This window comes from Squalius cephalus (assembly GCF_949319135.1).
Source record: "Squalius cephalus genome assembly, chromosome: 5".
NCBI classification, from domain to species: domain Eukaryota; kingdom Metazoa; phylum Chordata; class Actinopteri; order Cypriniformes; family Leuciscidae; genus Squalius; species Squalius cephalus.
Genome location: NC_137126.1, coordinates 26,420,724 through 26,432,888, shown reverse-complemented (window position 1 = coordinate 26,432,888; position 12,165 = coordinate 26,420,724). Strand labels below are relative to the sequence as shown.

Genomic DNA, 12,165 nt, shown 5'->3' with positions numbered 1-12,165 from the left:
AAGCCAAATGGTTCATCTGCATACCTGAAGCAGGTAGCGACGTTTGTGCACCTCTCTGATGTCTTCGTAAGCAAAGATGCTGCAGCTTCGTTTCAGCTGACTCTTGCTCTGCCGGGCCCCTCGGGGAATGATAGGCTCATGCATACTGCAAATGTCACAAAAACAAAGTGCAAACACTAAAGCAATGGTTCTCAACCTGGGTGCCTCAGCAAAGCTCCAAAGGGCCCACAGAATGACTAATATTAATAAATAATTACATAAAATGAATATAAACATGATAACAGAATTGTAATGACAGAATGAATCGCAGGATAGTTCTTTTTTTTTTTTTTTTGCTTTGTCATAATTACAGCAGGAATACTCAAATATATTATCCTATGTGGGAATGTTATGTTGGACAATGGGGGCCAGTCATAAAGGTTGAGAAAAACTGCACTAGATTATTAGAGACTATGTCAGAAAATATCTGAGAAGCAAGAAAAGTGTAAAAAATAATATATGAAGAGTTCAGATGCAAAAGCCTCTAAGTGCCATCTGAAAATTTCTTCTAGAATGATCATTTTTATCAAGCTTGTATATTTAAGTTCAATAATTTCACTTAAATGGCAATGCAAATTACCTATTAATTGTCATTTAAGTGAAATTACTTAACTTAAATATACAAGCTTTATAAAAATGATCATTCTAGAAGAAAATTTCAGATGGCACTTAGAGGCTTTTGCATCTGAACTCTTCACATACATACATATATATATATATATATATATATATATATGTATATAAAAAAAATAGTAATAAACAGAAAATCTGCATTTTGGGCCAGTAGGAAAGAATATAAATCTGCATTTTGGGCCAGTAGGAAAGAATATTGAATTTGACCAGATTATCAGCTACAAGTGAGTTTTTGTAATTAGCTAAGAGCAGAAAACCAAACATAAAAACTCTTACTTTGCCGGGAGTGTCTCAATGTCTCTAATCTCTCTGGTGACAGTCATAGTGAAGCCGTCGATCACATAAAAATGCTCTTTCCCAAATAAGAGCAGTCCTTCACTGGTGTCCAGACCCTGAACCCGAGCACAGCGGTACATGTGCTGGATCTATCAGAACAAATTTGACAGGAAACACATTCTCAGTACCATTCATATCAATCAATCCAAATTACACATGAAGTAAAATAACAACCTGACTAGTTTGAATTACTACTTCCCTTATACCAATGGGGGATAATCTGACAGCTACCGCAATTGTAATGATCAAAATAAAGCTTTATCCAAAGACTCAAATTTTCTAAGCAACAGAGACTGCCAGTAAAAACAAATCGCAGTTGTTTAGCAGTGTGTCTAGGATGTTGTGGAGGAAGAGGTGGAGCCGTGTAGTGCTGCAGACCTTCTCTCCCTCCTCCAGCAGACGGAGCAGCGTGGTGTTGTCGGTTTTCTGTTCCTCGTCCATAGCTCCTGACTCCAGCAACTCCTGCAGCTGGTCTTGACTGTCCTCATCAGCCCCATCTGCTGTGGAGCGGGACCGTTTCAAAGGGGCCTTCACCAAACCTATAACATAACACAGCACACTGAGTCAATTCATACAAAACACAGTTTTAATAGATAGACAATCATATCATTCGACAGACAGTTTCTCCCATTCAATTTAAAGAGTCGGCAGAATTACCTTTTACTAACAAGTTAGTAGTAGTTGTACAGTATGTCAAGTCTTTTGAAAAAGGAGAAGAATTCACTGTATTGAAAATGGTACTTCTTTTCTATATGCTACATCATCGACAAGCAAAATGTATAATCAATAACTGTAAAACTCCAGTATACCAGTGAGCATTTAACTTCTGTAGTAGTTTCACAGTAACATATATTGACCTTTGACCCTTGCGATGGTGTCCTCTCCATGCTCAGGCTCCTGCTGTGTGGTCTCTCCCTCTGTGTTCTGCTCTATGGAGTGCTGGTACATCCCCGGGTTCCCTGACAGCAGCCGCATGTAATACTCCTTACTGTCATAGCTGATCGCTCGGCGGTAGCGCACTGGTTTCTGGGAGGATTGAAATTTAACAAGAACTCTTTAATAGGATTAATTCACTTCTTTTGGATTTTTATCAACCTTGATGGAAAACCTTTATAACGAAAAATACGCTCTTGCAAGTCAGTGACAGCCAGAGGAATCCAGTCAGAGGCATGCAAACACACTTTGGGCTCGACACAGCCAAATGAGCATCACTCCTTAAGAAAATCCCACACTGACAATTCACATTTACTGTGTAATTCATATAGCGCACTGTTCATCTTCATATAGCGCACTGTATATTCACCCACAAAGCATAATTCAAGCATTTAAGCATCTTTAGATCAGCAAGTTTTCAAGTTTCAAATTCAGTCAGTATCTGTATGCAAATTTAAAACAATTGATTTTGGGGAGAAAAACAATCTGCATGGACATGCTGTTTATCAACCTCCATCTAAATACAATTCAAGGAACTATAATTAAAGGTGAAGTATGTAATTTCTGCACAACTAGCAGCACCAAACAGAACTGCAATTTGTTTGTTTAAGTGGTCCAAAAGGGCCACACGTAATGGCTCAACCAATGGAGAGAGTTTAGGGCGGGGCTACAGTATCTGTTTGTTGAACAATGGAAGTTGGGTGAAGTATGTGAAACAGTCTTTATTTCTGCAGTTCTGTTTGGTGCCAGTAATTACATAATTCAACATGAATACCAATTATTAGTAAGTTGTAACAGCACTATGCAACATTCTTGTTTGAATATTGTTCAACTTCACAACACATACTATAATATGGATTAAAAAGGATTAGCAAACGAGGGAAGGAGCTGTCCAAAATCTATTTTCTTAGAGGTTTCTCTGTATATTAAATATATTCAACAGGAATGAAAGCAGAGAAAACATCTCCAACCATCATTTTAAAAGCTCTGCAGAGGCGTAAATCCACATACACCTCCCTGTCATGAGCCAGGCACATGTAGAAGGTCCGGGGGGACCCATTTTACAAGTTAAGCATTCAGCAGCATTCAATGCAGTTGTTTGAGAGCATACAGCAAGACTGTAGTTTAGGCACACTTCAGTTTCTACCTGGACTGTTAAGTTAACCACAGCGGCCAGTAATGGCACCTGAGAGTGATTCTAAAAAGGAAAAATGGGTTAAGGCAAGAGGAGCATATGAAAGCATTTAAGGGTCCTTATGTGCATTCATTACCATTATATGGCTAATGCTGCTAATTCAAGTTTGAGAGTTCACAAAAGATCCATTCAGAGCATATTATCAGCCATTAGAGCTATACACACGCTGACTTTCATTGAAACAAGTCTGTTGAATGTGCCTATAGTTCCAGTTAATGGGGTAAAATAAGATTAAACCTAATTGCATAAGATTATTTTCTATTTCGGGCAGTCATAATAACCTTCTTTTTAGGCAAATCTTGAAATCTTTGAAGATGACTGTCTCTATCTAACTTTACTTATATTCAGCACAAATCTGACTAAAAAATAAATAAGAAAAAATAGAATTAAATAATATTATTAACTAATGGATGTGATTTTTAATGGACATAATTTTTAATGGATGAAATTTACAACCTGCATTTTAACCAAATGTAATAATACATGTAGCATATCGTCACTGTCGGGTGGACAGTGTTTCATTATTTTAAAATTGTTTCATAAATCATTACTTGGTTACCCTTTACGTCTGTCTGTGGGTTTTGCAAATATTTAACCAATGAAAAGTATTAAAAAGAGCTTGTGACTAAACCTTGTAACTCCATTGGATTCTCAAACTGTAGGTCAAACCTCATAACTCCAAGCTGCCTCCAGCTTGTTTGCTGTGCTAGAGTAAATAAAGAACTGGTTCTTTGAATAAGTACAGCGGGGTTTTTTTTTACTCAAGAAACACTATACATATACACATAGTGTATAAGTATATATATCTAGTATAGAAGGCTAATGTTTTATGTATTTGAGGAGCGGAGAAGAGTGTCTTAGTCTAGCATTTGTCGTCAAGTCATTGCCAATACTGCCTTAAATAGCCTGTGGTAGCTCTTCTTTTATAACATAAGATTTTGTCCAAATGACAAAAAAAACTGGGTCCCCACATAGCCACTGTAAACTTTATAATCTGTAATTTGATGAAAGCGTAAAGCAATGCACTTGCTACCTCAGATGCGGCCATTCTAATGATGGACAAAACACGCATGTCCTAAATTTTCTCTGGTCAAAAACCTTGTAACACCATTTGAGCTTAGTTTTGGTAAAATGTTAATTTTATAATATAATAATAATAATAATAATAATAATAATATAATGACTTTTGCAAGTGTCTAACCATATATAAAGCCACAATATCAACTTTGACAACACAGTGATTAATTATTAAAAAAATAAACCAAATCCTGAAAAGTATCGTTTTTAAAGATACAAGGTTTACGCCCGACAGCGACGATGTAGTATTGTCCCAAAACTTATCTGAGATAAAAAAAAACACTACAGGTACCTCATTAATTAAAAACTACAACAAAAAAGGGGTAAGAAGGGCATAAACTAACCAGAGTACTTGCGTTGGGCTCAGGATCAGGCACGTAGGGATAATGAATGTAGAACATATCATTCCGAACCATTTTCTTCCTCATTCTACAGGGTCCCTCGGTCATGTCCAACTGAAACTTATCCAGATGGGAGCCAATAGGAGGCCCCCAGAGACCCCTTTCCCGAAGCAGCTCATATTCAATCCCTGCCCACTCATCCATCACATACTTCAGGGCATTCTGCTGCCTCTGTGAAGAAATAAATGCATATTTGGAACAAACATTTTTTTTTTTTTTTTTTTTTGTAATTCCTCTACAATCAGGCTTGGGAAAACATTTATTTGACGACTACCCCATTTAAAACATTTAACCAATTATTATTGTTCTAAAAATAATCTATGCAACCTTTCTATATGTGTTTGAAATTGTGCAGGTTACCTCTTGATGCTCCTTGTACTGCATTGCTACCAAGTCCCGAACGACAGCAATGTGCGTGAACATCCACTGGAAGGTTTCCTGTGGACAGTCAAAACTAAATGTGAGTACAAACTGCCAGTGCAAGTCCGAAAGATCAGCTCATTTCCACATTTGTGAAAGTTGTTTAGTCAGCTACCTGTGCAGAAAGGTTGTTCTTGTTCATTCCACTTTCCTTCTTGCTGCGACGGGATCCGGTCAGTTTGGACAGACCAAAGCCACTGCTGACTCGAGACAGTTTGGACTGATTCGCTGGGGCAACAGTCTCACCCCTGCTGATGCATTTCTTCTCATGGACTAGAAGGAAAACAGAAGTTGTTCAACACAGTAAGAGAAACACACAACAGATCGAGAAAAAAAAAAAGCAGAGTGACAAAGATAGACACAGGAAAGAGTGTGAAAGCATCTGCACGTGTGATGGAATTATAAAGTGAACATTTGAACGTGTTTGACAGGACGTTTTCCTCACCCAGATGGCTCTGCCAGCTTTTAGCAGCAGGTTCCTCTAGAGCAGGTCGGGCGGTGGCGATGTCCACATGTCCTCTGTCATTGACAGGTAGAGACACTTTAAAAATGTCCTCCAGCATTTGTCGCTTACTGTGCATGAGCTCCGTCCACACACGATTCACTGCCTTGAGCAGCAACTGACGACCTAACACACGCAAAACAAGAAGGACAGAATAAGCTAGATATCAATAATGGCTTTTATGAGGGTTTGTAAAAGTGTTAAGATATTAAACTCTATGCTTTATTCCAGCACAGATTTTTTTTCCCCCCAGAAACGTCAGAAAAAGATCAACCTTCGCTAACATCCTGGCTCTGGACGCTGTCCGACTCGTTCTCGGAAGGAACTGCAACATGCCAGGTGGTCATTCGGGCCTCCGCCTCCAGACCAAAGCCCTCCACACTGCTGTAAAAGAACATGAAAGAGAACTGACCTGTGGCTCGGCGATACAGCATATGATTCTCATACATTTAAAGACACCAGGGTCTTTTGGCCAATGATTTATCAGTGCTACATCATGTGACGCATTCATCCTGTCAGTCAATAATATGAGTTTGAATGCCAAATCACAAACAGTAAGAATAATGAACTATCATTTCAGCACATCAGACACTGGAAATCAAATCAGTTGAAGTTATTGATCTTCCTGCGTCAGCAGAGCTCAGAGGCTCAGAGTATCAGCCTCAACTGCACACTAATGTAATTCTGCTCATTGTCTCTGAGCTGCTCTCATTTCTCAGTCTCTCTGAAGCCAAACTTCTGAGTCAGCCTAGATGCAGAGCCATGACAACGTGAACCTCCCCCTCAAATCTCTCACAGTGACTCACGACAGAAAAGCAGAGAGCTGCACAATCGCAAGCAACCCTGAGACTGAGAAGAGCCATTATTCCTTTTCACAGCTCCTACAGGATGTCTACCCATTTATCTTTCTATCTTAATGCATTTTATTATTATTTTTAATTATTTATTAAAAAAATTAATTCATTTTTAAATTAAATTATTTACTTATTATTAACTAAATGTATTTACTTTTTTTTCATATCTTATATCCAATGTCCATCAATCAAAATGTATTTATTTTTACTACTCATATATATAGTTTATACATCTATCTAAATGTATGTGTTTGCTTCACAGCTTGCATATAAACACACTGTCTATTAATTTAGTACTTTGTTTTTATTATTACATTTATTTTTGTCAGCACACATCTAACCATTTATCTGTTCATGTAAATTAATTTTGAATGAAACTTACAAAAGTCTGGATTTGAACCAGAAACTGAAACCATAGCACGAGAGACTAGTATTGTCCATCCATACGCTCTAAATTCATAAACCCTTGATTTCACATAAAGTGCCTAAAAACATCTTACGACCCCATGTCTCTCTCACCTCCCCGTGTGCAGGTTGATCAAGCAGTGGGCCAGACAGGCCACAAATTCCTGGTCATGGTTGCCGGGTCCCAACACAAGGTTTCGGTTTACCGTCAGCACACGAAGTGAATCCAGCAGGGTGACCTGTTGCGGGACAGTCTTGTGTGGTCGTGAGAGCTGGTAAAGTATTGTTCGGTTCAGACAATGGTAGATTGAGTCCAGAGACAAACCCTGTGATCGGCGTTTAGACTGTTGAGAAAAAAAAAAAAACAGAAGAAAGGAGAAAAGGCAGGGGTGCAAACACATGTATGGTCAAAAAAGAGAGAGGTAATCGAAGCCCTCGTTCCGCGGCAAATATCCAGATACTACATTGCCACCATCCCCAACCCACCCCTATAGGCACATAGAGTCAAATGAAATTTAGAAAAACTATCTTGCACTTCTTCTTCTTGCTTTACTGCTACTTCCTGAAAACAATTTCACCTGATGATTTGAATAGCTCTTTTTGTAAAGAATTAATAATTCTAGGATGACTGGGGTAATTGTGTAGGGTAAGCCTAGTGCATCTGCATAGAAACTAATAAACATAATACAAATATAAATACAATAAAACACAAATACACGAGAAATAAAGCAGTGCTTTGTTTTTCAGGTAAATTAACTGTATTAAGTATTAATACAGTTTATCTTTTGACAAAACGTGATTTTTCTCTTTCTCTTTTGTTGTTTGATTAACTTTGGTGACACAAACAGCTGCAGGTATATTGGGTGCTGTCCCTTTAAGACGAATGCACGTATCTAATACCGGTAATGACACGCATCCGTTTTATTTTGACTGCGTTTACGGGGAAACTCGTTGAGACGGACACTGGCTTATTTTTTCGTGCACATGTCTGTTCAAACACAAATAGATAAGAAAGAAAAGGGAATTCGGTGTTCACGAACTTCACGTGCTGTCTGCAACTGCGCGGCTCTGTGCGCCGACAGACCATCTACATTTGGATGTTAAACATATAGCCTGATACAGCAAAGACAACGTCGGCAGTATTGACGGCAAAATAGGCTACAGAATATATCGTTCTGTAGGCCTATTGACAGGGGCAATATTTGAAAATCGATAATTCGGCCTATTTTTTAAATTACAATTATATATGCATTTGTCAAAACCGAGAGACTTAAGCATCAAAATGTAATTTATTAATATGTAGCCTATTTGCGCCTTCTATTTTGTCTGAAAACTTCCAACACTCTTGCGTGTCGCGTGAAAAATAGGCGTCGGTTGCGGTTCTATTAGCACGCGGTTTCGGCGCGGCTCGAGAAGTGTGTGTGTCACGCAGGCATTGTGCTCTAACACAAGCTCTAACCAGTTAACATGAGAGCCGACATAAAAACGGACACTCCACGCCACGCAGAGAGAAATGTGATGCAGTGGCAGATCCAGAGTGAGACAGAAACACTAGTGGTTCACGCTTGCGCACATACTGCTGGTTTGGCGCGCAGTGTTCTGATTCGCTTATTTCCTATTTACTTGTTGGTGGACGCAATCCAGAATTACTGTTGGTTAAATTATAATCAGACCCTCTCAAAAAAACTCTTCGGATCTGCACGATTCACACAAGTCACCCAAACTGACGTGAAAAAAGCGGGAGGCGCCGAAAAGCGCGCTGTTTGCACCCCTGAAAAGGAGATCTGTTGAGAAACCACCACTTATGTAAATCACATAGGAACGCAACAAAAGTCTTGGAAATAAGAAATGTAAAAGAGAGAGAGAAGAGAGAGAGACAGCATTGTCAAAATAACAGAAAGTTGTAATGTTTATAGACAAAGATACCGCTTTCCTCAGAAGACATTCAAACTGATTAAGATTGACCAGAAGAATATCAGCTACAGTAGATGCAGGTAATGCACTCGTTTGTAGTCCATCTCTCGTCTAATATTCTGCTCTACATAATACAATAAGCTTCAATGAAGCAAAGTGACATTTTATAATTAGTAACGGAGGCTCGGGCTCAACTGTTAATCTGTCAACTTTAGATTTGAATCTATAGCAGAAGGAAGTAGTTCCACACAAAATAGTTTTTAAAGACACCGTTGTTGTTTCTTATTTTTTAAACACGTGGCATCAAAATGTTGTGTAAACGCAATATCACACTCGTAGCCGTGCAATATGGCTCTATATCAGCACGGCTGTGATTACCAACGGCCGATTGGGGGTCCTTTAGATTGTTCTTAAATGATTACGGTAAGAGTTTTTGAGTCACTGCTACATAAAAGTATTCATTTATTTCAAGAAAATATTCTTATTGACCCCAAACTTTTGATAGTATATATTTGAGACACGTCCATTAAAGTACTAATTTGTATGGAATGTATTTGTATATATTATAATATACTGTATATAGCGCGTCTCTTCAGAAAATCTGGATTAAACAGCTAAATTCATATGATTAGTTTTACGATCTCTTTATGATCTTTTTGAAGCGTCAAAGTGGTAGTTGCATAACTGTCAATGGAGGGATAGAACTGGCACAGATTTTTATTAAAAATAACTTAATTTGCGTTCTGAAGATGAATGAAAGTCCTACGGGTTTGGAACAACACAAGGGTGAATAAATTATTTTAATTTTTGAGTGAACTATCCTTAACCAAAAATGTTACAGCAAGAATGTGCCTTTGTATCACCTAATTTAGATTTTCCTCTAATAATTCCTTAGAGACATTTTGACAATGGGAACAAGTGTGCTTATTATGATGTAGGTGGTGTGAAAGCATAATTGGAGGTTAAGCCCTAGTATGAGGTCACAGGACTGCGCTCACCTGGGTGACCAGCTGAACTATGAATTCCACCACTAGCTTGGACTCTTTATTGAACATGCCTTGCCACAGCTTATCCACCACACGCTGGGTGAAGTAGAAGACATTGTTGACCAGAATCTGGTAACTTCCTCCTGTCGTTATGGGTAATGATGCCTCCTCACCTGTTGGAGGAAAGACCCACAAACAAAGATTTGCAATGAAGAAATGGTTCAAATCATTTTTACTTAGGGAACATTAGAACAAGGGGAAATGTGGTGGATATGTCAGGGGTCACAGAAGTCACCATCAGCTTCAGGGGCACACTGGAAGCTAAACAAATAAAATGAAATATCTATTTTTCACTTACATTCCAAACCCTGAATGTTTTTCTAACATGAAACAAACTAGACTTTTTTCTTTTTGGGGGACTGAGGCTGTCCGCCAAAAATGAGACAAAGAACTAATAAAGTACCATGAATGTAGTTTGAATGACTCTTGAGCTATATTACAATCCTTCTGAAGCCATATGAGAAACATTAGAAACAGATAAAATGTAACTAACCCAACAGAACATCTGCTGCAAGAAGCTGCTCCATCACACTGTCCAGGATGTAGGACTGAAACTCCTTCTGCTGGGTTCTGGTGGAGCGCTCTGGTGAGGCCTGAGGACAGAGAGCAAAGTTAGCATTTCTGCCCAACAGATGGACACTCCCACATTAGCAGCATGCAAAGTGCCACAAGACGATACAAAATAAAGCCAAAAATTACATGCACTGAAATTCTGTAGCTTAACTGGCAACAAATAAAATGTTTACTTGTGATCGAGCAGATATCTGAGATGATCTTACTTCTAGCAGAAGATCAATGATGGGGGTTTGTTTGCTGGCAGGTGTCATGCACAGGTTGTCCATGATGAGGACCCTCATGAAGTCAAAGACGTACTTCTTGGCTGGGTGGTTGGTCAGGTAGGTTTTATTGCCTACATTACAGTATTCTGACTGGCTGCGGTTCATGCCTGTATCTGTCACAAAGGCTTTGAACTCTTCGGTTGGGGAGCTGGCTTCATCATCCAAATCAGTCACCTGAGGGAAAGTGCACTTTTCAGCTACACAATAACCTTCAATTGTGCCTTGAACATCAAAAGGACAAATTCTCAAAGGCCTTAAGGTCCCAAAAAGCCAGATACAATGACAAAGCGCAAGAGCATACCATCTCAGAGTAGGGCCGTATATTGAAGGGGAAAACTGTCGCAGCAAGTGTACACAGGAAGTCTGGGCTGTGCCACATGGGTGCCAGATCTGGGATGTTGTGATAGAGGTAACGGAAAAACTGCATGAGAGTGATGGGATATTCTCTCAGCCAGGAACCCTCCTCCTCTGACTGCCAAGGCTGTGGGTTAGATAAAGAGACATATCCAAAACTATGTCAGCTTACGCTATGAGCTTATTTTAAGGGCGTGGTCATGGGAATCAATTATTTTAACATAAACTATTTTACCATATCCTAAATGTTTTACTTTGAGCATCAGTTTGTTATTCATTTCCCAATTCATCCAGAATTCTTCATCAGTTGTAGTATAAAACCTTTGATAAACTACCAACTAAAAACCACAACAATCATCACAATAACAACAGTTGCTCCTCGGACACATATTTCTTGGAGACTCACCAGATTGAGCATGCTGCGCAGCATGGCCAGGAGCAGGAACGCTGTTTCAGTGCACATGTTGTGAATGGAGCCCACCACTGTAGCGCTGGAGGCCGGGACGCCAAATATAAATGACCAGATAGAGTCCAGGTCAAACTGTGTGAGAAGATGGGATTATTCAATAATTATTGTTAAATATATATTATATAAATGATTCAATTGCATTAAATTATTATTAAATATAATTAAATAACAATTATTAATTTCAAAAGTAAAAGCATGAACAGTGGTGACATTACAATGCTCTATCACAGAGAAAACAAGTGCAGATGGTTAACATTTATATTAAGCATGCATGACTAAATGGATGATAAAGTGAAAATTTCAATTTTGAACACTAGTATATTATATATAGTATAGTAAAGTAAATAGTAAACTATATATAGTAAAGATCTGAGGTTAAATTTGTAAATAGTTTTAGGAATTTGATGTGAAATTATTTCAGATTCTGCAATATTTCTGTCATTAATGATCAGAGAAAATTTGTGACATGATCATGTGTACAAAAGATTAAAAAAAGGAAAATACTGTTAATTTTTCAGTTCAATGTTTTAACACAAATTGCAAATAATACACTCAAATGTAGATAATACAAATAATTAAAAAAATGTATGAAGTGATGTATGAAGTGAAATTATAAATTTGAAAAATAGAAGCATTTTAGTAGTGGTCTCAGACGTGTGAAATATGGATTGTGATCCACACTCACACATATATAAATGTTTATTTGGTAAATAAACTCTAAATACACTTCATAATCTTATAATATGAT

General features: G+C 38.2%; 1 protein-coding gene across 4 annotated transcripts in view; it reads right to left on the bottom strand.

The window, feature by feature from the left end:
• The window catches only part of wdfy3 (WD repeat and FYVE domain containing 3), a 76,889-nt gene that overhangs the window by 11,047 nt on the left and 53,677 nt on the right, over positions 1-12,165 (bottom strand). For all 4 annotated transcript variants that reach the window (XM_079870398.1, XM_079870396.1, XM_079870397.1 and 1 more), the window contains 15 exons: positions 11,355-11,489; positions 10,896-11,075; positions 10,535-10,768; positions 10,249-10,348; positions 9,708-9,868; positions 6,910-7,139; positions 5,811-5,920; positions 5,480-5,662; positions 5,150-5,307; positions 4,975-5,052; positions 4,558-4,785; positions 1,866-2,034; positions 1,387-1,547; positions 949-1,097; positions 25-145 (listed from right to left, as the gene is read on the bottom strand). In XM_079870398.1, the coding sequence (XP_079726524.1) occupies positions 25-145; positions 949-1,097; positions 1,387-1,547; positions 1,866-2,034; positions 4,558-4,785; positions 4,975-5,052; positions 5,150-5,307; positions 5,480-5,662; positions 5,811-5,920; positions 6,910-7,139; positions 9,708-9,868; positions 10,249-10,348; positions 10,535-10,768; positions 10,896-11,075; positions 11,355-11,489 (2,397 nt within the window). The remainder of the gene's footprint in view (positions 1-24; positions 146-948; positions 1,098-1,386; positions 1,548-1,865; positions 2,035-4,557; positions 4,786-4,974; positions 5,053-5,149; positions 5,308-5,479; positions 5,663-5,810; positions 5,921-6,909; positions 7,140-9,707; positions 9,869-10,248; positions 10,349-10,534; positions 10,769-10,895; positions 11,076-11,354; positions 11,490-12,165) is intronic.